This window comes from Abramis brama (assembly GCF_963993115.1).
Source record: "Abramis brama genome assembly, chromosome: 7".
Taxonomy (NCBI): domain Eukaryota; kingdom Metazoa; phylum Chordata; class Actinopteri; order Cypriniformes; family Leuciscidae; genus Abramis; species Abramis brama.
The window spans coordinates 40,406,100-40,431,120 of NC_139969.1; the positions used below are offsets into that span (position 1 = coordinate 40,406,100).

Here is a 25,021-nt window from a genome sequence, read left to right on the forward strand (position 1 = left end):
GTCTGCCGAAAATTGTAATCACACTCTCAAACTTCCAAGCCTGGAAGCCAGCCGAACTTAGCCCCGCCCACAACATTTTTAGGTCGGGAAGTTCAGTCTGGACTTGATCCGTTGTTGAGCAATTATGCTCGAACCAGAGCTGTTCGGCCCAATCAAATTGTCAGGGCAGGCTTTATACGATGATGGACAGATGATCAACAGTAACGTAATCATCCACGTCACCAACGAGCGCTTGGGTTGAATTCGTTTACAACAAAGTTGAGATTTCACAAGTTCACACTTACAAATAAATCAGATAGAATAAATGCATATTTGGCGTACTGTCCGAGGAGAGGCTCCTGTCACGGCAGGATAAATGCAAAAAGGTGCGAGGACTCAAGTGCAGAGAATGGTGTTTATTTATAAAAGAAAAACAAATACAAAACAAAACCCACGAGGGGGGAAAAACATAACTAGAAAATACAAACCCAAAAACAGAACATGAACTTACTGGGGAATCACAGAGAACAGGAAACATAAGACAACGTACCGACACAGACTGCAAACAAGAGGGGACTTATAAGGGGAAACTAATCAGGAGGGAACAGGTGGATGAACTCAAACAATAATCAGATAACAAGGGGGAGGGATCAGACCATGACATGAGCACATGGCCCAACATAACAAAACACCCATGTGTAGCACAAGACAGGACAGGCATGTGACAGCTCCGGGCTCGGTATTCGGCCTGAACCCAAAGGACTCCCCCGTATTCCAGGCTGTGGAAGAACAAGCCAAGAGTGAGTGGAGGGATGCTGAAAACTGTCAAGGAATGTTAGGTGAGTTGACAGAGTGAATAAATATATGCTTCCTCTCATGCTGATAGTGTAGACATGGTAAAAGTTGATTGGATTGATTATTTGAACATGCTCCTCCCGAACTTTGTTTATGAAACATCATGGGCCCTATTTTAACGATCTGAAACGCAAGTGTCAAGCGCAAAGCGCAAGTAACTTTGTGGGCGGGTCTTGGGCGCTGTTGCTATTATACCGGCGGGATAAATGACTCTTGTGCCCGGCTCAAATCTAAAATGGGTTGGTCTGAAGTAGCTTAATTATTCATAGGTGTAGTTTGGGCGTAACGTGAAATAAACCAATCAGAGCGACATCTCACATTCCCTTTAAGAGCAGGCGCGCTTGTTCTAAAGCCGATTCCTATTATAACGGCGGATTTGCCAGGCGCACACCAGGAGCGGTTCACAGCCGAGGAGAGCGACGTTCTCGTCAGGGCCGTAAAACAAAGAGAAGTGACGTTGGGGATGGAGAAACACACCCAAATTAACTTTGGTTAAACAGGCGTATGATAATTTGGGTAAATGTGTAAGCAAGATGTATGCTTTTATAATAAACAATCTATCTATCTATCTATCTATCTATCTATCGTAATAATGTATGATTTGCAAAAATGAAAACTGCTGCTTCTGTGTAGATGAGAGAATCAAAGTGTATGCGCGTTGTGCACACGCTACATTGATTATGTCCAAGCATGCGCCATTAAAATAGCATATGAATAACATGCGCAACGCGCCACTGACTTTAAACTAGTTTTTTTTTCGGTCATGAACGTCCACATAGAAAGGAAGCACACAAGTAAACATAAGGACATCACAGCATCCTCCCACCTTCAGAATGAATGTATCGATCTGGAGAATGAAATTTATACTGTCCACAAATCATTGTATGGTCCCAGTATACCTCTGCATGTTCAAAATAAAATATGGGGGAAAAGTTAACATGTTTTCTGTGCCAGGTGTACCTGTGCCAGGTGAACATGGAGTTGGCATGGAGGAGTGGGTTGAAAGCATATCAGTGCATTCTCACCCCTTGTAACGTTCATTCCTTTTTCAATGATGACACATTGTTGTAATGAACAGCTAGCTTGTGCTAGTCATTTATTTTGTATTCAACTTAAAACATCCTGTCACCGTGATCACCTAAAAGTCCCAGTTCCTCTCTTTAAGTACACAGTAATTTATCCTCCAGCACCACCTTGTGTCTACATGGATATATTACATGTTACTGAATATCATTACATCCCCTCTCCTTTGAGTAAACACAGTAATCAACATTTTCTAAGAAATAATAAAGATGACATCAATAACACAACTTGGTTTTCTATCAGACATATGAATACGTTTGTGTCAATAACAACATGAACAATAACAACATGAACATTCTATTTAGGTATTTTACTCTTTTAAAGATTCAGTCTCTCAGGTTTTTTTACTACACGTGTGGATCTCCTCAACACAGGTGAGTTTGGTACGTTTGTCTCTGAATGATGACGTGTGTCATTTGAGTCTTCTGGTGGTAAGTGTGGAGACTCAGGTGTATCATTTGAGTCTTCTGGTGGTAAGTGTGAAGACAGGTGTATCATTTGTGTGCTCCTGGAGTACCTCTTGTGTTTTGAGCAGGGAACGGCGATTCCTCCTAAGTAACTGTCCTTCCTCAGTCCTGATAGTGTAAGACCGTGGTCCTACTTCCTGGAGAACAGTGGCTTTCTTGTTCCAAGCATTTTGATCCTCAATCCTGACAACATCATCTTTTGATAGTGGCTTGAGACTTTTGGTTGACTTGTCATAATATGATTTTTGTTTCTGCTTTAACAGCTGAAGTCTTTGTCTCAATTGTCTGTTTTGTTTTTCCTTTACCCAGCAAGGTAGTGTGGTGCGTAACTTACGACCCATTAACAGTTCAGCAGGCGATGAACCACAGTCCAGAGGCGATGCTCGATAGCTCAACAGAGCAAGATATGGATCAGACTTGCTGTCTTTAGCTTTCTTCAGCAGTTGCTTTAGAATGTGGACACCTTTCTCAGCCTTGCCATTGGACTGAGCATACAAGGGACTTGATGTGACATGTTGAAAGTCATAGTGCCCCACAAACTGTTGCCATTCCTTGCAGTTAAAGCATGGCCCATTGTCACTGACGACAATCCTTGGAATTCCATGTCTGGCGAATATGGATTTGACATGTATTATGACACTGCTTGCTGTGATGCTGGTGAGAAGTGCCATCTCAGGAAAATTGGAATAGTAGTCAATCACAATTAAATAGTCTTTACCATTCAAATGAAAGAGATCCATACCAACCTTTTGCCATGGTGCTGTTGGCAGATCAGCCACCTTCATAGGCTCTTTTGCTTGTTTATTGTGGTGTTTCTGGCAGGTCTCACATTTGCTTATCATCTTCTCAATGTCCTGATTGATGCCAGGCCAATACACAGTGTCTCTTGCCCTCCTTTTGCATTTTTCAATTCCCAAGTGTCCCTCATGAATCCTCGTAAGCATTTCCTGACGTAGAGTTTGCGGAATCACTATTCTGTTCAGTCTTAGCAGTAGTTCATTTACAACACTCAACTCTGACCTGATGTGGTAATATTTTGCACAGGAACCTTTTGGCCAATCAGTTTGAATGTTCTGTACAACAGTTTGTAACTCTGTGTCTTTTGCTGTTTGTACTGCTATTTGTCTTGATTTTGTGTCTGAAACAGGCAGGGAAGCAGTGATCATACTCACATGAGCCTCAACGTCGTCTCCAGTAGAGCTCACATGACTCACTGTGAGTGCTCGGGATAGTGCATCTGCTATGTGTTTGCCTTGTGTGTAGATTAAATCAAAGTCATATCTTTGTAGCTTCATCATGAGACGCTGAATCCTTGGAGACATCTTATTTAAGTTTTTCTTTATGATAGCGACCAGTGGTCGATGGTCTGTCTCCACTGTAAAAGTGGGGAGGCCGTAGATGTACCCATGAAACTTTTCCAGTCCAACCACCAAGCCTAGACATTCCTTTTCAATCTGGGCGTACCGACACTCAGACTCAGTCATAGACCTGGAGGCATAAGCAACAGGCTTCCAATCCTCTCCCTCTGCTTGCAGTAAGACCGCACCAAGGCCATCTTTCGATGCATCTGTGGACACCTTGATTCTCCTGGTAGGGTCAAAGAAAGTGAGTACAGGTGTAGTAGTCAGCGTTGTTTTGAGTTTTAGCCACTCTTGTTCATGCTTTGCTGTCCATGCAAACTCATTCTCCTTATGTAGGAGGTCTCGCAGGCAGGCAATCTTGGCTGACAAGTTAGGAATGAATTTTCCAATGAAGTTGATCATTCCCATGACCCGTAGTACTCCTTTCTTGTCTGTGGGCCGGGGCATCTCCAGTATGGCTTTTATTTTGTCTTTATCTGGCTCTATTCCTTGAGCAGACAGCTTATCTCCTAGGAATGTAATTTCCTGGACGCCAAACTGACACTTGGCTTTGTTGAGTTTCAGTCCATTCTTCTGGACACTCTGCAGCAATTTGGTCAGTCTCTCATTGTGTTCCTGCAAAGTAGAGCCCCAGCAGATGATGTCATCCACGTAGAACCGGACTCCTTCTAGACCTTCTATTATGTGTTCCATTGCTCTGTGAAAGATTTCAGATGCCGATATGATACCAAAGGGCATCCTGAGGAAACAGTATCGGCCAAATGGTGTGTTGAAGGTACAGTATTTTGTGCTCTCTTCTTCTAACTTGAGCTGCCAAAAACCTTGAGACGCATCCAGCTTTGTGAAGTATTTAGCACCTGACATTTCACTGGTGATTTCTTCTCGCTTAGGGATTTGGTAGTGTTCATGCTTTATGTTTTCATTCAAATCCTTTGGATCCATACATACTCGTAGTTCATTGTTCTTCTTCTTAACACACACCATTGAGTTGACCCAATCTGTAGGCTTTTCAACCTTTCTGATTACTCCAAGCGTGGTCATCCTTTCCAGCTCTTTTTTAAGACGATCACGCAGGGGTGCAGGAACTCTCCGTGGAGCATGTACCACAGGCTGAGCATCATCCTTAAGCTGGATCTTGTATGTAAACGGCAAGACACCAAATCCTTTGAAGATGTCAGGGAAGCTTTGCACAATCAAGTCTACTGAATCGTGTGGTGTGTTCTTAGCTGCACTGTCACAGTTGATGCGGTAGACTCTTTTAACCAATCCCAAATCCTCACAAGCTCTGTCACCTAACAGTGAATCATGTCCTTCAGCAACAACAGAAAACAGTATACACTGTAAAAACTAAAGGAGCCTCAAATATCCTGTTGGATACTCAAGGAACTTCAAAATGTAATTTAGGTGCCTCTAAGATCTTTCTCCTATAGTAGGGTTACTGGAGGAGCATTGACAATCTTTGAGGTTCTTGCTGGAACTTATGGGATCCTTTAAGCACTTTGTATTCAGTTCAGGGGTTCTGGAGTCACCTTTTCATTACCATGAGACCTCGAAGTGCTTTGGGGGAAAATAGAGGAACCTGAATGCGATAAAAGGGTTATTGGAAGATCTTTTAACATTTAAGTGGTTCCTAGAAGATCTCTTATGTTAAAGCCAGCATCTGGAGGAACCCAATGGTTCAGTGAGGCCAGAATAAGATTATTATTATCCTATTATTATTATTATTATTATTATTATTATAGGCTACATTTGATTCAGTATACATACCCAGGTGAAAAAGACGTACTATTAAATGTATTAAAAATGTACTTGAGTGTGTTTTTAGTAGACCTACTACAATACAAATATACTTTAATGCATTTTAATACATTTAACAGTAGCCTACGTCTTTTTCACTTGGGTTACATATATTTAGTATAGGCCTAGGCTATTTTATTAAGTAATTTAAGCCTTAAAAAACAACACTAAATAATAATAATATTATGAAGAAGAAGAACCAGGAGGAGAAAAGTTGTATTCTGTCACGAAAACTGCTGCTATTCCTCTGCTGTCGTCACTTCAGTGATGCTCGCGCTGCTCGCGCGCAACAACAATAGTATCCACTGACGTCATCGTGTTTGAAAGTAAAGGCTCCAGTCCTCTCATCAAAGCTTCCGCCGTTTGTTCGGCTCTCCGTTACAAGGTTTGTAAACTCGCAAATAAATATAAATACAGAGTCTACTCACTATATATTCAAACACACATATACTGTATATAAATTCAATTTATTATACATTACTACTTTTTTACAGTGTTTACCACTCGTTTATTGCACAGTATCTGGTATGAAGGTTTTAGCCGCGATGCTAACTAACGTTACGTTGATCTAATGTAGCTGCTAATGAACAAATGGAAATTATTGACTTATTGTCTTAGATTGATTTAGTCATTCAATTCAACATATTCTGTACAACTGTGTCGTCAAATTGCTTATATAGCCTATAATTTAGCTGATTCCTGCTGTCATTGGCGTTTGTTATGAATAACAAAAGCAGGTTAATATAGTTTGGTCTGTTTTTGTTTAGCCTAACTTTACTTACTAACGTTACATGTGCCCCCATTCTCTCAAATACGTTACAATTTTAAAGCCATTTACTGGTCAATAAATATTATGTTGTGAATAATCAGCTTTTTTTCTTTTGTATCCCCAGAACAACCATTACATTTTCTAAAATAATCTGAACATTTCAGTGGCAACATTGAATTACAGTAAGTTAACTTACCTGCACCACATGCAAGTACTTTATTACTATGAACTTTCTCTGTGTGCAATTGTATTGTTTGACTGTGTACTAGTGTTTTTTTAATCAGTTATTCTCTGAAAATCTTCCCTCATGCTCTCAAATCTCATTCATGTTACTCAGAAAAATAATATTAGGTTTGGGTCACAAATAATGCTATGCATTTTTTTCTTATATCTTTATCATTTGCATTTGAATATAAGACATTGTAATTCTGAATTATAACTTCAAGTTTAGTCTTTTTCGACAAAAAAAAAAAAAAAAGGAAAAAGCTATTATGGCTTCAGAAGACTTACAACACAACCCATAACACATGAGTTGTGAACTCATTGATTATTTTTAGGATCTTTTCTGGGACATTTTTGGAGCTTAACCATTTTTACATAAATTGTTGCATTGAATTGAACTAGACAAGTGTACATAAGAATGGTTTCCTGAATGATTTACACAAATTTTTTCTGCTTGTTTCATGCAGTGATCGGTAAGCGATCGGTGACTGGGGTTCCATTATGCCTGAGATCTGCTTTTGGGTTCCACAGACAGAAAGTCAAACAGGTTTGGAACGTCACAAGGCTGAGGAAATTATTTAAATTTCACAACTATCACTTTAATAACCTTACTAACAGTAAATTTTGTACTTTGCAGGGATCTCGGTAAGCTGAAATACAAGTTTGAACAAGAATAAAAATCCTCCTGTAGACCTGAAAATCACTGAAGTGCCTGGACCATCCACCAGAACAGAGGAAAAACACACGGAAATCGAAGCTGCGGCACCTCTTCACTTTTCTAACTCTTTAAGTACCTCACACCAACTTGGTCCCATAGTGACGTTTTTGACCACAAACGAAATTGCTGACCATGTAAATTCTTATTGAAGTGACTGGAATTCACCAGCGAACATTCACAGAACAACAGATAATTTTACTGCACCTTAACTCTGTTATAATGGAAAGTGTTTTCTGCTTGTTGTGACATAAGGAATACTGTTTCCGGGTCGAAGCCTCTACTTCTACTTCCTCTATCTTGTTTCATGAGAATACTCAACAACCATTTCTGAACACTGTTGATTCAAGTCACACATTTAAGCTTTTCAAAAGCCATAGTGTACATTACAGTCTCCAGTCTCACGGCATCCCAGACTTCAACATTTTATGATTCAAAATAGCTGAATAACTAACCATCAGAGATTTCGGTATAGAGATAAAGGTTAGGATCATAATTTTCAGGAATATTACTGCACAATGAGTGTATATTAGCACTGTTTGTTTTTGCCATCTGATAGAGCTTTTGTACTTGGAAACAGTGATGTCAGACTTACCATCGGACTGAAACACAAATGTTTTAAAGTTAAGTAAAGATGGACATTTTTAATTAATCAAAATGTAATTTTTTTACATTGATTTATTTCGTGGAACATATGCGTTTCCATGCATTTTGTTGAGATGTCTTTTCTTGTATAGCCTATTGTATAAACATGGTTGATTATTCATGTTGCTTATGCTATTCATTGATATTAATCTATAGAAGCTTTTTTCCCATGTGCATAGAAGTGTATGTATAAAAATGAATATCAAATATGTAATAAACAATTCTTATTTTGTGTTTGGTTCAATTTGTTTATTATAATAGAAGTCAAAGGTAACCATAGTAACAACATGAAATTAAATATTTTTAAAAAATTGAAATTTGGTTCCTGGAGGCACCCAAAGTGGTTCCACACAGTGCCTAATATAAGAGTTCCTCAGGAAACCTGTGTGGTTCCTCAGAGAACCACCCCTTTTTAAAGGGTGCCTAGAGGATCTACAGATGGTTCCGCCGGTGTGGCAAAGTGAAGAACCCCAAAAGCTTCCTCCAGGCACCTTTTATTTTTACAGTGTATGGTGCACTTTGCTCCTTGACATTACTTTTAGTCTGCACACACCAAAACAGTCTATTTCCTGTCCATTGTAGTCCTTCAATGGTATTGTCTTTTTCTGCATTACGGTTTTTCTTTCATGGCTTTAATGTCACTTATACTTATCAAATTTGCTTTTGCCCCAGTGTCAAGTTTCAATGTAACTAATGCTCCATTTATCTGCAGCGGCACAATCCATTTATCCTCTTTTACTGAATTCACCTCATAGTCAGCATTGCTCATTACTGTGGGCTTCACATTTTCTGTGGCTTTCTCTGATGTATAGTCACATGACACCATTCCTACAAAGAATGTCTCATCTAAATCAGTGTCCTCAACAACATGCACAGATTGGCTTTTACATGATTTTCCTTTTGAAAAACACTGCTTGGCAAAGTGATTCTTACCATTACATTTTGTACACATTTTACCAAACGCTGGACATTGCCTCGGTTGATGCTGGTAACCACACCGTTTGCAACTGAATGTTCCGTCCTGAGACTTCTTTGCATTCTTGAACTGCACATTCTTCTTCCCCTTGAAGGATACAGCACCAATTTCTGCACTGTCACCAATTACAGTTGCACCATTATTTATGTCACTGAAGGTCTTAGCATGCTTTTGAGCCAATTCATTGGCATGGCAAATTTTCACAGCATCCTCCAGTTTAAGTTCAGTTTCTCTCAACAGACGTTCTCTGACCTTTTTGTCATATATTCCAAAGACAATCTGATCACGTATCATGGACGATTTCAAATCCGAAAAATTACATGTCTGTGCCTTCAATTTCAAATCTGTGAGAAAGTTATCAAATGTCTCATGTTGCTGTTGTGTACGTGAACGAAACACATACCTCTCATAAGTTTCGTTTTTCTTCGGAGAACAATGAGCATCAAATTTCTTCATCACTTCCTCCAGTTTCTTGTCATCGTCAGGTTGATCAAACACGAACGTATTGAACATTTCAATCGCATTTGGACCTGCTATGGTTAGCAGTAATGCTATCTTCCGTTCGTCTGGTTTATTCTCCAACCCGATCGCCGAGATGTACAGCTCGAATTGCTGTTTAAACATCCGCCAATTGCAGTCAACATTACCCGTGAGCTTCAAACCCTCCGGTGGCCTCAGCGACTCCATGTTGCGTTTCACAATTGTCCTCAGCGTAACTTCAATAACCACTCCTGGTACCATGTAACGTTCATTCCTTTTTCAATGATGACACATTGTTGTAATGAACAGCTAGCTTGTGCTAGTCATTTATTTTGTATTCCACTTAAAACATCCTGTCACCGTGATCACCTAAAAGTCCCAGTTCCTCTCTTTAAGTACACAGTAATTTATCCTCCAGCACTACCTTGTGTCTACATGGATATATTACGTTACTGAATATCATTACACCCCTCTCTGCTGATTCCATCTTTATTTTACCTGATTAAGAGCTAATTAGTTAAACTTAAACGGACAGTATGGAATTCTTCGCCACTAGGGGTCGCTAACCTCTTTACAATAACAAAGGAGTAGATTGATGAAGCAACATTTGCTAAGAATTATGGATCTTGTCGTCAACGTCAAGCCGACTGATCTAATAATGTTTATGGATGACTGAATACATAGATGCTTTTATCATGACTGTGATATGAAGCAGTTCGGGATTGCTAAGAGACAGCTATCAGCTCCACATGCGATGTGAGTCCCGCGGATATAAAAGGAATATGGACATTTCATTCTACCGAACTACAAGTGCAGAATTACAACTCACAGGTCAGTTTATTAGACAAATTAAACTAACGCAGCGCTGTTTCACTTGGTCTAACATTACACTAGCACACTAAACTGCATTTCAATGTGTTGAAATTTATGTTATTCTATGTGTTAGTTTGTCTGTATGAGACTTGCAGTAAGCTAGATCAACATTAGAATAACATATAGATCATATTCTGACATTTTATCATTGTTGAACTATATAACATTGATTAGTTTTATGTAAATGTGCTCACCTGTTTAATAAAGTACATATAGAAGTGGTCGAAGTCTCAGACGTGGAGCTCTCGTTTATATACTGTCTATGGGAGCTCTCGGCATCTCGAAAACACCGCGCTGATATTGATCCTCGTTTTAGTTCTCCTTTTTTATCCAAAGTCTGCTTGCCATGGTCCATAATGTTTGAACGAAACAACAACAGAGTGCAAATAGACACTGCGAACTACACATTTGTCCACGTCTGTCGCTTTGGTTACTATCAGACGGCTCTGGTTCATAGCTCTGGTTGGTTTTATGGCAGCACGAGCGGAAACCAGGGACAACGCGGATATGATGGCATTGGCGGCGACAAAACGGAAATAAAGAAACGGGACGTGTCTTTGAATTAAATTACAAATTTCTCCTGGTTTGAAAGTTGTTGGAAACAGTCGGGATAATGTAAGTACACAACTAAAAAAAATATATAACATAGATATAGTGATTTTTGCTATTTTTAAAGCAAAAAAGTTACATATTGTGCCTTTAAGGAGGTTAATCAATATACAGTGTAATTCAAGAAACTAAGACTTACTCCACTTTTTCAGTTGCTTAAAGATTGATATACATTTTTCATTTATATTTTGTGTAAATTCATTTGTTTAAATTTAAAATTGTGACTCACTTTATGTACACACTTTGTAATTAACCTCTGATGCATTTTGAATCAAAAATCACATTTATATAAAAAAAATACTCCTGAGATTAAATATCTTGATACTATGTACAAAGTAACTAAACCACCTGGGTCTTAGAACTGCGGTCCTGAAACTGCAGCTGCCATATCATCCAGTTCGGTAGGTGGCGCTGTCACAAAAAAACTGGGGTCCTGGAACTGCAGCCTCCGGTTGTGCATGAACATACTACTGGGTTCGGTTGAAACACGCTCCATAATCACAGCCCAGTGGAGCAGTATCAGACTCATATTCTGACTAGAATCTGAGTATGACGACATCAGGCTACAAACTTCCCCTAGTTTAAAAGCAAAATTCCTTATACATACTCATCATTCACAATTTAGGTAAAAAAACACAAAACCCCTTGATTACATGCACACCAGCATACAGATGACAGAGCCTACAGTAATCTCATAGACCCGTGCCAATTACCCCCCCACCCCACACCGCTCTTGAGATTGCCCATTAATATTTTGATTGAAAAAGGGTTTGATTAATATTAATATTTATTAATAGAGAGAAAAAAAACAGGGAAACATATCCACGACTAACTTCGACTTGAGAGAGACGTCTTGCATGTACTTTATTAAATAGGTGAGCAAATGTACATAAAACTAATCAATGTTATATAGCTCAACATGATGAAATGTTAGAATATGATCAGTATGTTATTCTAATGTCGATCTAGCTTACTGCTAGTCTCATACAGACAAACTAACACATAGAATAACATTATAACTTTCAACACACTCAAATGCAGTTTAGTGTGATAGTGTAGTGCAAGTGAAACAGCGCTGCGTTACCTCACAAGTTTCATTCGTCTATAAACTGACCTGTGTGAGTAGTAATTCAGCTCTTGCGGGTAGTTCGGTAGAATGAAATGTCCTAATTCCTTTATATCTGAGTGACTCGCGTGTGGCGCTGATATCTGTCTCTCATTAGTAAAAACATCATTGTTTTCACTCATCCATAAACATTATTAGATCCTTCGGCATGACAACAAGTTCCATAATTCTGCTTATGCGTCATCAATCTACGCCTTTGTTAGGTGTAACAAAGACCAGTATTGTATTGTAAGTATTGTAAGAGGTTAGAGACCTGTAAAAAAATACATATTGTAGCTTTAATATAGTGGTTCTTAAACCACTGGTCAGGTCAGTAGCTCATTAGCAGACTCCAAGACCAGAAATGGGATTGTGAGAATCCGTGAACAGGGTTGAGCTGCACTGCTTTGGAACACAAACATACAATTATAGTCTGCCATAATTTTATATGCCTGACTGACTCTTGGCAGAATCACAATCATGCTCCATTTATTTTCAAAATAATTGGTTTAGATGTTCATCCTCTGCCTGAACTAGACACTCCAAACAGAGTCTTCATGAGACAGATGTGCAGACACATGCACTGTTTTAGGATGTGGGAATTCCACTCTTGAAATTGGAGCACAGAGAAAAGAGGAATTTGCAAGAGAGAGAGAGTGGTGGGCAGAGCAAAGACTTTGATCTGCAGTAGCTGCAAGCTCAATAACAGAGGGTTAAAATAGCTCAGACAGCTTCAGTTTTTTTTTTTTTTTTTACGTCCATTCAGTTTGGGAATGCTCATTAGCATTGCAAATAGTATTTTTTTTTTCAGTGGCACACCAAAATCCCATTTACTCCAACCTTCAAATGTAATTTTTAAGGGAATGAAGAAGTGGTTTTTACGGGACCCACAAAAATGGGCAACTGTAACTTGCATTTGAAATCCATCTTCGGTCAGTGAAAAAATCAAAACAAAGAAAGATTTGCTTGCGGTCTTGCCACTAAAGATAGCCTGCGAAAAAAAATTGACTAGGCAATAAAAAAGCAACATGAAATAGCGCATTGATCAACGCGACATGGCTCTAAAACTTAAAACTACTTACCTCAAGCTCCATTTGCAAGATTGGCATGCATGATGAGGTGAAGTACCTGTTCAAAAATGGGTTAGCTTTTAAGCGCTTGTGGTAAATTTTCCCCTACGCACCATGACGAAGGGAAGACACAGATATTTCCCTGCGGTTTGGCCTCTCATTTACACGAAAACCCTGTTTTTATCACCAGACCTGCAAACTCCTCAGACTAAAAAAGGGGGGGGGGGGGCTAACTTTTTTTTTTGCTACATGCCATGGGATTAATCAATGCATGCTGATCAATAGTGGTCTTAATCGGCATACCCTAGTTTTGCACTGATGTAAAAAGACTGACAATGACACAATAAGACCTCATGTTAGCAAAATGTTTTAATCTTTTAACTCTAAAAAAAAAAAACTATTAAAAAAACATGCATGTTCTTTAATGTTTGATTATAATTTTACTGTCTTCACATAGGGATGGGAATTGATAAGATTTTATCAATAATAATGCCACTGACGATTCTGATTATCGATCCGATTCTTTAACGATTCTCTTTTCGATTCTTGAAAACACTGGGTGGAAAAATGTAGTCATATGCTTTTCAAAAAAAACAAGTGGTTTTATTTATTTTAAAGTTTAAACTTGAGTTAGCAAACAGTACTTTTTATATAATTTATGTAATAAATAGAACCTTATTGCAAAGTGTTACTGATTAGTTATACACCGATTCAGACGTCTCCTGAGTTCACTGCTGGAAAGATCAGTTGTTTTAACCATTCATTAAAATGAATCGTTCAAAGGAGTCATTAGTTCGCGAATTGGACGCGTCATGCGCGTTGTGTGATTATCCCAGCAGTTAGGACATGGACATCCAGGATTTCTGTTAACACAGAAAACATTTCATCACTGGATAGTTTTTTTTTCGTTTAATTAAAGTGTTGTTTTATGTCCGCTGAATGTCCGGAAAGCTTTTCAGAGAAGATAAGGCAACTTATTTAACACAATTCACACCCAGTGGTAATTCAGAAAAAAAAAATCTCTGAATGCTCCACATGAAACTTTGGTCTTCCGACCTTTTACCACCGTGTCGATTTATTTTGATTAATATGTGCGAGGGAGAGAGAGCAAGACAGCGCCTAGTTTGGAGATGGTGAAGTCTTGTTTACACAGAGAGTGCGCGCGCGACCGGCTCTCGCTCTCTCTGCTCGTTCTTTCAGTTAAATATGCGCCCTGTCACAAATGCAGCCGTTCATCTACATTACTCACCGATCAAATAAGACTTTGGCGGGACAAAAATTCACTTTGGTGGGCGCTAAAACAAGTTCAATGCAGGAAAATTCATTTTCCATTAGACTCATGGTAGCCAGGCGTCTCATCCAATGGCGACTGGCGAGCTCAGTTGACGCTGTGTGCTTCAAGATTCCGACGCAAGTGCTAAGATTCCAATTGGCCCAGAGAAAAAGTGCTAAAATTCCAATTGGCCCAGAGAAAAAGTGCTAAGATTCCAATTGGCCAAGAGAACAAGTGCTAAGATTCCGATTGCCCCAGAGAAATGTCAATTATAAGAATTATCCAATAATGTTTCGCAATTCTAGCCTGCATGGCAGTTTCTGTGAGTACCAATACCTCCCCCCCCCAAAAAAAACACTCTCCGGTTCTAGCGATTAACGTAAATGACCCAATTGACCAAGAAAACGGCGATTGTCACCGAAAAGCGACAAGTTTGCAGGTGTGATCACAGAAAACGATTATTTCTAAAAACTCCAGCCAAAGTGGAGATTTCTGATAACGCCGGTTATGTGTTGCCGTCTCAACTGGGAGAAACGTGGTTTTAGGTTCTCAAACGTCACATTATGCGCCAGAAAATGAGAAAATGCTTAACGTCATGTGAACGCCCATAGGTTTGGCATAGTTCGACGGCATATATATGCGGGTTGATGTAAATGACAACTTTTTTGAAAAAGATGTTGTGTGCACAATGTTATTATTAAAAACGGAGGGGGGGGAATATTACTTTCAATAAATACCCGGCTATGTGTAAATGTGGCCTAAGATCTCTAGTGTTTCGCTAAATAACTTGCTGCACAGCATTAACTAGACAGACTCCAGACAATGCCTTTGAATATGCTTTAATCACTACATCTACATTATAATAATCACTACATACACACATCTAAGTAATGTATACTACAGCATGTCAGATGTTAAGCATCATGTGAATGCAAAGACCTCAATACTTGGTAGACAATACACAATGACGGTAACATTTGATGGATCGTTTTTGTGTTTGAATGTGTCATTTTGAGCAGAAAATTTACTCGAAATGTCACAAAATGGCAAGTTACTAATCCTGACAACAAAAGCAATGATAAAACAGTGTAAATACAGCTGGAAACCAGTGAAAAATTAACCTCATTAATTATTCAAGGTCCAGTGCATGATGGGAACCCCAGTATCAGAAAAGTTGAGTAATTTTTACTTAATTTTATTGAGTTGATATTTACGCTTTCATTTCTACTCGCTTGAATTAAGTACTGATATGGAATTTACTTCGTTTTTTAAATTCTTGCCTGAACTAACTTTTTCATGTAAATTACATGGTTCTTTTTCAGTAGTATTTACTTCACCAAAAAATCTTTTTTTACAGTGTTGTCTAGCCAGCATCTCAGAATTTTCCACTGGTTTTGACACAATCTTCAGAGTACATTTTGTCCAAGTGTTAGTATGTTAGGCCTAAAGGAGAAGTAAGGTTAGATGTTAGAATTATGATTAGTTTGATATACAGTTTACTATTTTATTCATTAAAAAATACATCACATGCTCCACTGTTTGGAGTTCCCCATCTCATCGTTCTTAAGATCGGTGGCATGGCCCGTTTTTGCACTTTTTAGGAAAAATACAACTAAGTTATTTTTCATGACTTAATAACTCTTTTTAACATCAGGTATGTCTCGTTTTTAATTGTCTCATTCATGATTTTCATTACTTGTTCTGGTACTGACTGGATCCAGCTGACTATGGTAACCCTGGTGTAAGGGAAACAGGTAAATTTAGCTCAAAGGGAATTATTAATTAATTTAATTTTAATAGAATCACTACTTTTACAGCCGAGCAAATGACTCGTCCAGAGTTCACTTGAACGGGCCGGAACTATCAGCTATGCAGTGGATATCAATATCCAAACTATAGTAAAAACACTATTTATTAGCACGATAACAAGATCAGCAGTTTAAAGGCATATTAACACAGCAAATGTGGCACAGAAACCAAATCTGAAGTGGCATAAAACCACAAAAATGTGCATTTACAAAGATTGTTTATTGCTGTTCTGAAGCAGCATGAATGCATTTACACAGGAATTAAAATAGTGGGAAACATACCTTTGCAAATATGTAAACTACAATTTAAAAATTTGTTTGAACAAAAACAAATGCTATAAAATAATGTTTAAAATAAAAAATAACAAATAATTTAAACACAAAATAAATAAAAATATGACATTTAAAATACATTTTCTGCGCGTGCTACAGTGTATCGTGCGCTGGGCGGTTTAAAACAATATTGCAATTGGAGAAAAAAACACTTCAAATAAATTATGAATTACTACATCGGGTACATCTCTGCAAAATTTAAAGAGGCAGATATTTGTTTCAAAGAGCCAGAAAGTCACTCTGGCGCAGACACAACAAACCAAAATTGCTACTATAGCATTAGCTTTCCAGGCGAGACAGCAGATGTCACCAGACCGTCGTCGTGTGGGTGAAATGTCGTCCTCCAGTAGATGTTTTTTGGAATGTAACGATACACAATTACAGTGACACTGATTGGGTTAAGCATTTTAGGATGACTCAAGATACTTTTATGACCGACCTACAAAGGACGATTACAAACTTGCAGAACCCAACTGATTACAGACGACGACTCACTGCCGTTATTTGGTGTTTTGTCTACACCGTGCGAGTACAGGACTCTGGCTGAATTGTTCGGCTTTAGCGAGGCGACATTATGTAAACTCATTCCAAAACCCAGCGGACTATTATAATCGCAAAGGCTGGCATTCAATAATACTACATGGCGTAGTAGACCACAAAATATGGCAAGTAACTTTACAAACAGGTTTCTTTCCTTTGGTTAATTAATTATTTACCAATCATAATTTGATGCATTAATAGTTTCACAGATGTTTATGTTGGGTGGACTGGAAACTTCCAATAGTTATAGTCTTGCTGAGCATCGACAGGGTGGTCAAATCTTTATGCAAGAGAGGTGTGAGAAGTGCATGTAAAATAGTTGTGAAAGTTTGGGAACTATGATGTCAAGGTGTGATGAAGATGAACCAGGTCAATGACATCATCACTAGAGTGCCAGCCTAGTGCTATTTTGAAGTTACTTGGTGAGCTGATTGCAGGAATAGTTTATTATGTATTGTATGTTGACAATGTATGTTATCACCCGATTGAATGGACATTATCAGTGGTTATCGGCCCATTCGTATGGGCCAGTAGGGCCCTACTGTGCCTCCTAGCAGGTGCAGTAGGTTGTTATCATCTATTCACATCGCTGATTAGCATCATACAGGAAGACTCTCGATCCAGTCCCCTAGGAATACAGTCCGCCGCCAGACCTCAAACCTCCCGCGACTTTCAGGTAAAATGACAGAAAATTAAGACATTTTCAACTGTTCCTATTTAGTTTATGAGCTAAAAAAAAACATTTTTAAAAAACTGTTATATTAAAGAGTTTAAACGAAATACCAGATATTGTTTTTATTGATTTTTTTTTTTTTCATTTGCATTTACTGTATTTACCGGTCAAGCTAGCATTACAGTTTACTACAAAAACATTGTTGTTTTTTTTTAATCGAAACAAAACTGTTAGTATTACTAACAATTTAGCTTCCACCATGGCTAACTAATGAGTTAAAAAAGTTAGCAGATGAGGGAAAAAACGATTTATTACACCGAGTTTCCTGTAAATTACACCTTTTAGCCTTAAAGGCGTTCTGTGTAATGACTACACTGTACATATATTTTGTATCTGCTTCATACAAACTCTTCATTCAGGCTATATCATGCTCGTATACCTACTGTATATAGTGATAGTGATATCAGGTTTGTGCTAGCTCTATTTTGATTTATGTAAGCTAGCAACAACAGGCTAACAAAAATGCATTACTTGAATTAACCTTGAACTTGAAACATAAAACCTATACACAGGTCTTTCTATCTGTCTGCTTTCCTGCTTATGTTTCTCTGTACTTGACTTTGTCCATCTCATTTTACAACTTTTGATTCCCAGATTAGGAAAAACAGGGGGGGGGGGCTGTCTGTCTTACGGATTATAATCCCATGTCATTAATTTTGTTTACTGTCTTTCAGAACTGGATTGGAAATTACAAGAGATCCCAAAAAGGTTCTGAGACCCGGCCCTCAAAGCCAAAGTTTTACACTCGGGATTTGTCACCATACAACCTTTTTTGCAGGGATGTTCTCCGAAAGAAAGGTGAGAGGGACTGTTTGTCATATTAGAATTTCATGTTGTCAATTTTCATCAGTGGTTCACAAGGGTCATGAAACTAATGTTTAGTATACTATTTGGCAGGCACTTTACATGTAGAAGTTACATAGATTGATATAAGACTGGTCTGTTTGTTGATGTATTTACAAATTATTGTTTGAAAGGTGGATTTCACAATCCAAGGGCAAACCGAGGTGTCAGACACATTTTCTGCAGACTGTAAAGTGTTAAGTTTACTGTGCATTCATTTTTCTTCAGGGACTATGAAGGATATAAAAGGCAGGTGGTCCACACTAGAGGAGAAGCAGAAAGACAAATATAAACAGGAAGCAGCAGCGCTGAGGGCACAAGGGCAAGACCTTAGCGTTGAAATGAGGGAGCTCAAAATAAAAAAAAATCTGAACCAGCTGAAATTACAGGTTTGGAAAGAAGGGAACTTAAAGGCAGGGTCCATGATGTTTTTAAAATACATTTTTACAATATTGATTTAATTCCACTTCAACAACTGTTTGTGACCAATTAATTAGATGATCTATCACAAAAGAACAACATTTAGTAACCTGGTGAACATACAGGACTGAAAAACACCAACCAGTCATTTCACAAGGATGAAGAAATGATTGAATAGTCATATGTCAATCAAAAACAGTTGGCATTGGTCCCTCCCCCAGACGGGTCCAAGCATTGCATGTTACTGTACTCTGGACGCGTGGTTTCGGGGCGAAGTCTGAAGAAAGGGGTTTGGACTTCTGAATTGTATATTTTCAAAATTTAGCTTGCTCAAGCTGTTTTTCCAGAAACCTGGACCCTGCCTTTAATTTGATTTGATAAGTGGTATTGTTGTTGTAGATTTAAGGATTATTAACCACAAGTGCGAATGGAGCAGAACACAATGGCTGTTTGTGTTCATATTTTGATTCTTTGATGATTCAGCATTCACACCAATTATATTCTCCACATTTTTTCTGCACATCATTTAGACTCTTAATGTGTAGTAAATGTAATTTCCTTAAGCACTTATTTCTCACAATATTTTCACCCAGTAAAAGTGTTTTCATATAGACTGCCATGCCCTGTTATGAGTTGTTTCTTCAGTATATGTTAGAATGTTGGTATGCATGTTGGATTTTTTAATTTGATATTCTTTTTTACCTGAAAATGGTAAAGGTGTCCAAACTTGAGGAGTTGGGTGTTGAGACGGCCATTTTATCTTTTGACCGACAAAAGTCTGGCCTAGAGGTCTACGAAGTCAGCAGCAAAGGGGCAGCTGACTTCCTTGACTCCACAGACACAGCAAACAACTTTGCACTGCACTTCAAAGGTGATACTGTTTTTATGAAAAGCTACACAAATGGCTTGTAATAGTGCAAAGATACGTAATACAATTCTGTTAGATAAATGATATGTTTTGTCCTTACGTTTGCAGCCAATTCCTTTTGCACTACCGACAGCACCACCCACAGCAACAAAGGTCAAGTCAATGACCTGGTTAAGAAAGTGCAGGACCTCTTCAATCAAAGATATAGTAAGCATATTTTCTAACTTTTTTTTAGGCAAATGTGAAAAATTTATAAATATTTACATATATTGATAAGCTAATATGCCTCCATGAATCTGTGGCATTTTAAGTAACTTGTTAAATTGTTTACCTATAGCATACAATCTTAAGAATTACATGTTTACAGTCTATCTATGCACTGATTATAAACAGGTAGGGAAGTCGGAATTGTCAAACTGAAAAATTGTGTGCATGCATGAGCATATTCTTGTCTTTCAGAGGAGGCTGGAGGTTCTGGAAGGCTCCCTTACCAGGCCTTGTTAAACCGAGGCCTGACGGTAGTTGGACTGCCAAATGGCCTTGGTCTAAGGAAGCCATCTTTCTATGGAAGAAATCAATTAGATGCCATTTTGAAAGATGCTAAGCAGATTTCATTTGAAATTAGTAAGTCATATTTAGACTTACTAGTGGCAGTTGTATTTCTGCATGCTATTTCGCTCTTTGAACACTGAGCGAATAATGAGGTAACAAAAATATTACAATATTGTGCAGGGCCATTATAAACATCCCAAACTGATTTTTGTGTTTTGTTCCAGAATCAAAATTATAGTGGAACACCATTTTTAAGGCACCTCTCCAGATAGTCTTTACATAGTTGAATATGATTTTGGAGACTGTGATTGCCCATTACAGTGGTTTACATTTACAAACTATGAAATGAATAAATCTATTCCTTTCATTGTTGTAACTTATATTCCCTGTATGATACTGTAGAATTTTTTCCTCCAGCAATTACGTGTCATGCATATCCTTCATACAGTAAGTGTACCTTTTTTGCCTTAACATATGAAGCAGATGCGACACAATGCAGTCCAACTGGGATGTGAGAGGGTGTTCTTGAGGACATGGACCCAGACAAAGGAAGGATGCCAGTCAGTGGAAGAGTTACTGGAACCCATGTGTGGAAATGGTAATTATTTGTAACTGATTTCTTTTTAATGCCAGTGGCTACAACCCAAATGCGTTTTATTGGATTGAGATTGGTGCACAGACAAATGCTCACAAAACTAACAGAAAAAGAGAGAAAAGCTCACAAATTGTTTAACCATATTTATTTTTCAAAAAGAAAAATGAATATCACATAGGTCTTTGCATGCAGTAGGGATCACACCCACAGCGCAAAGAGACGTCCAAACGGCGCATATTTTAAGGGGTTTCTGGACACCCAAATTACATCCCCTACAGGTTCACAACGTGACACCAGACGACTTCTTTTTTCCAACGTCTACTGAATGTCCAGTATTGATGTCCACATTACTTCTGTATAAAGCAGGGGTGGGCAAACTTTTTGGCTCAAGGGCCACACTGGGTTTTAAAATTTGACAGAGGGCCGGCCCAGTAGCAGATTATGAAACACGATCTCATGAAAGTGCGTATCTATACCACGAATTTTACTTCTCGTGCCATTTATACGCCAAAAATGTTTTTTGTGTGCATATGCTACGCACTGTAAACCCCTTGGTTAGGATTAGGGGTGCGGAATGCATACCTATTAGGCTACACGCCATAAAGTGCGTATCATATGCACGCGAAAACTGCGTATCATAAGCACTACAAATACAATTCGTGGTATTCGCACTTTAATGAGATCGGGCTGCACAAACACATTTACGTTGTGGCATCGTCTGGGCGAAATTCATTCAACAACTGAGTAATGACATTCTGACAATACATTTTTTTTGCTAGATATCCCCCATTTAGCATGTTATGTTTTGAGGTTAATTTTTAATTAGTCAGATGTTAGATAATTATAGCCTATACTTTTTAAATATTGTTTATCCTTATTATTATTTAATGGGCCTAACAGTAAATTAGAAACAAAACACCTACAAGTGTACACTTAGAAGAGTAAAAATGACAGAAGGTTACGTTAATTCAACTTTATTAAAACTGCATATGGCAATCAATTTGCACTTCCAAAAGTCATACATTTGTGGAAAAAAACGAAATAAACGAATATACAAATTTATTTTAAGAATAATAAAATAAAACATAAAAAGCAAAGGCAGATCAGACCATTTAATGAACAAAACCGGGTTCTGTACATGGCAGACAGGGGAGCGTAGTCGAAAGCCGGGCGATAAAGGTCGGCAAACGGAATCAGTCAGGATACAAATCCAGAGGAGCAAAGAAACTAAATAGCAGACAAATCAAAGGAAAAACTAAACGGGTGTGCAAGTGGTTACCAAACATTTTTCTGTGAGTTTCCAAAAAAGGAAAAAACATTAACGTGCAACAAGTCTATGGCTTAAGTCGCTGTCTGTTTGGTTTCTATGGTGACGCGTCATTGCTTGTTACGTGAGACACCGCAGCCACAACAGCGCTGAATGAATGATGATCTGCTTTTATGTCATTTTTCCTTTTTTACATTTGTTAGCTATGGCATGAAATATCTGATATTCCGATTGTCAAATATAGCCTATGCAACGCAATATATATATAAACGCAAAGTATTGCAAGAAAAAGGCAAAATTAATGCGATCTTAAGACAATTTTTTAAATACTCGACGGGCCGGATTAAACAGCCTAACGGGCCGTAGTTTGCCCACCCCTGGTATAAAGGCTAATTGTGTCCAGATTTGGTCAATGTCAAATTTAGTATGTTTTTTAATACAGTTTGTGAGCATATGTCATGGAATCATTGAGATCTGGTGACTGTGGAGGTTGTTGGAGGACAGTGAACTCATTATGATGTTGAAGAAAGCAGCTGGAGATGATCTGAGCTTTGGTGCATTATCCTGCTGGAAGTAGCCATCAGAAGATGCTCCACTGTGCTCAGAAAGGGATGGGCATGGTCAGCAGCAATACTCAGGTAGGCTGTGCTGGTTAAACCATACCACGTTGGGACTAAAGGCCTCATTATACTTCTGCGTCGGACCTACGCCGGAGCCTCTACGCCGTAGGCAACATGTTGGTTTTAATTTATACTTCTGTGTCGTTGTCCGCGTTGACGCGCACCTAGGGAGCATGTGAAACCCCGAGGGAGGGGTTCTGGCAGACCAATCACAGCGCTTGTGTCCGCTTAGAATTGACGCGTTGTTACATTTTTGGAGAGGTGCACGTCAGGGTACGCCGTAGGGTACGCGCGCTACACACAGCCTACGACGTAGCTACGGCGGCAGTTCGACGCAGAAGTATAAATAGGCCTTAAGGGGCCCAAAGTGGGACAAGAAACCCCCCCACCATTCCAGCAGCAGCAGCTGAAGCGTTGATGGGCGGCAGGATGGATCCATGCAGATTCTGAGCCTACCATCTGAATGTGGAGCTGAAATGGAGACTCATCAGACCAGACAGTATTTATTTTCTGCATTTTTAAGACCATTCTCTGGAAACCCTAGAGATGGTTGTGGGTGAAAATCCCAGTAATACTCAGACCAACAACCATGCCACATTCAAAGTCCCTTAAATCCCCTTTCTTCCTCATTCTGATGCTCAGGTTGAACTTCAGCAAGTCTTCTTCACCATGTCTACGTGACTAGATGTGTTGAGATGCTGCTATGTGATTGGCTGGTTAGATATTTGTGTTCATAAGCAGTAGCACAGCTGTATATAATAAAGTGTCCAGTGAATGTCAATACTAACACTGCTTACTGTATCCAATAGTCATGGGTCATATAAATGCTGACAAATTGGATTACAAATTTTCCATTAAGGTACAAGATATGTATCGAGTTTTTATCATATTGTTTTATGTACTGTAGGTGCACAGCAGATAGCAGAGAACTTCCCTGGAACTTCTTCAGCCACTTATGTCGTTATGATGACTGCAGATGAGAGTATGTATTGAAATTGTACTATTCCACAGCAAAATATACATTATCCTTGCAACCACGAGTCTTATTGTCTATTGCAGAGTCTTCATATGAAAATGTTTAAGTTAAATTATTTTAGGATAACATTTATGATGTATATGATACAGCACTTTGAGACTTGTTTCACAGAGATAAAGTGCTTTATAAATAAAATACATTATTATTATTATAATATGAGGCTTGTGTGTCTCTGTATTTTTTCAGGTTGTCACTATAAGAGATGACTTTTGTAGTATTCAACCACCATATCAGATCAACTCAAAGTCGCTGAGCTTGCAAGCTTTCAGTTGAGCTGGCCAGTTGTAACAGAAATAGCCGTCTTTGAGACATTATTTTAAATATGTTTAATACTGTTGGTTGGTTTGGTTGGTTGGTTGATTGATTGATTTATTACAAAATTTACATAAAAAAACTTATCTTTTGTTTTTCCTTACTTCCTTTTTTCTTGGTAGGTCAAGACACCTGCTGTGTCTGCCGCATCCATTTTGGTGACAAGAGAAAGAATGCTACCAAAAAATGGCGTTCATGGTCTCAGTGTACAGTGTGTCAGTTCTGGTCACATACTGCATGTGGTTTTAAAAGCAACATGTGCCAACACTGTCAGTGCTGAAACACCTAAAATAAATGTCTTTGTGGTTTTGTTTAAAATGTTTTTTGCATGCCTTTTGTAATCATTACACAGCATGAATTAAAGTTTCACATTATTAAGAAGCATGGTTTTAGTAATTTCTTTACATGGATGTTTGTATACATGTGAACGGGGTGGGATATTTTAGTTTGAGGGCGTGCTGTTTATGTTCAGATGTGTTTGCTCTGTGCAGTGCGTGATTGTTAAACTGTTAAAAAAATAAATAAAGATATTGTTGGAAAAAAGAAGCATGGTTTACTGTGAATTGGGGAGTTATTTGAGTTCATGTGATGCACACTTTTACAGAATGTTTATTTTTTTATTCTGAGAAATTCCTGGAACATAAATGTTCTCAATCTCCACCACCACAATAACGTTTTTATTCACAGATATGATGGATATAAATGGTATAAATCGTAATACATATGTATAGATACATGTACACTACCGCTCAAATGTTTGGGATCACTTTCCCATTAAATCCAATGGGAAAGTGATCCCAAACTTTTGAGCTGTA

The 25,021-nt window shown here is 38.4% G+C and overlaps 1 protein-coding gene and 1 long non-coding RNA gene across 4 annotated transcripts; both read left to right on the forward strand.

Annotated features, from left to right (window-relative positions):
• Nucleotides 1-727: 727 nt before the first annotated feature.
• Nucleotides 728-24,744, forward strand: LOC311086240 (general transcription factor II-I repeat domain-containing protein 1-like). Of its 3 annotated transcripts, XM_084119023.1 has the most exons (9): nt 728-818; nt 18,368-18,491; nt 18,765-18,925; nt 19,674-19,827; nt 19,933-20,031; nt 20,284-20,448; nt 20,857-20,974; nt 23,766-23,840; nt 24,329-24,744. In XM_084119023.1, exons 3-7 carry the CDS (start codon nt 18,770-18,772, stop codon nt 20,889-20,891), a joined length of 609 nt encoding a protein of 202 aa, XP_083975149.1. In that variant the 5' UTR covers nt 728-818; nt 18,368-18,491; nt 18,765-18,769; the 3' UTR covers nt 20,892-20,974; nt 23,766-23,840; nt 24,329-24,744. The 3 variants fall into 3 exon arrangements, with proteins under 3 accessions (XP_083975149.1, XP_083975151.1, XP_083975150.1); XM_084119025.1 differs by lacking the exons at nt 728-818; nt 18,765-18,925 and having other exon boundaries at nt 17,961-18,491; XM_084119024.1 differs by lacking the exons at nt 728-818; nt 18,368-18,491 and having other exon boundaries at nt 18,544-18,925; nt 20,860-20,974.
• LOC311087274 lies at nt 6,455-7,355 on the forward strand. The gene is made up of 3 exons (XR_014607205.1): nt 6,455-6,493; nt 7,001-7,080; nt 7,171-7,355. It is a non-coding gene; the product is annotated as an uncharacterized lncRNA (long non-coding RNA).
• Nucleotides 24,745-25,021: the final 277 nt, after the last annotated feature.

What these genes read in the sequence shown, in the direction of transcription:
- LOC311086240 (XM_084119023.1), top strand. Translation starts at nt 18,770, where the DNA reads ATGAAGGATATAAAAGGCAGGTGGTCCACACTAGAGGAGAAGCAGAAA. An exon ending in TGAACCAGCTGAAATTACAG is followed by an intron (nt 18,926 to 19,673) that starts GTTTGGAAAGAA and finishes AAAATGGTAAAG; the next exon opens with GTGTCCAAACTTGAGGAGTT. An exon ending in CCTCTTCAATCAAAGATATA is followed by an intron (nt 20,032 to 20,283) that starts GTAAGCATATTT and finishes CTTGTCTTTCAG; the next exon opens with AGGAGGCTGGAGGTTCTGGA.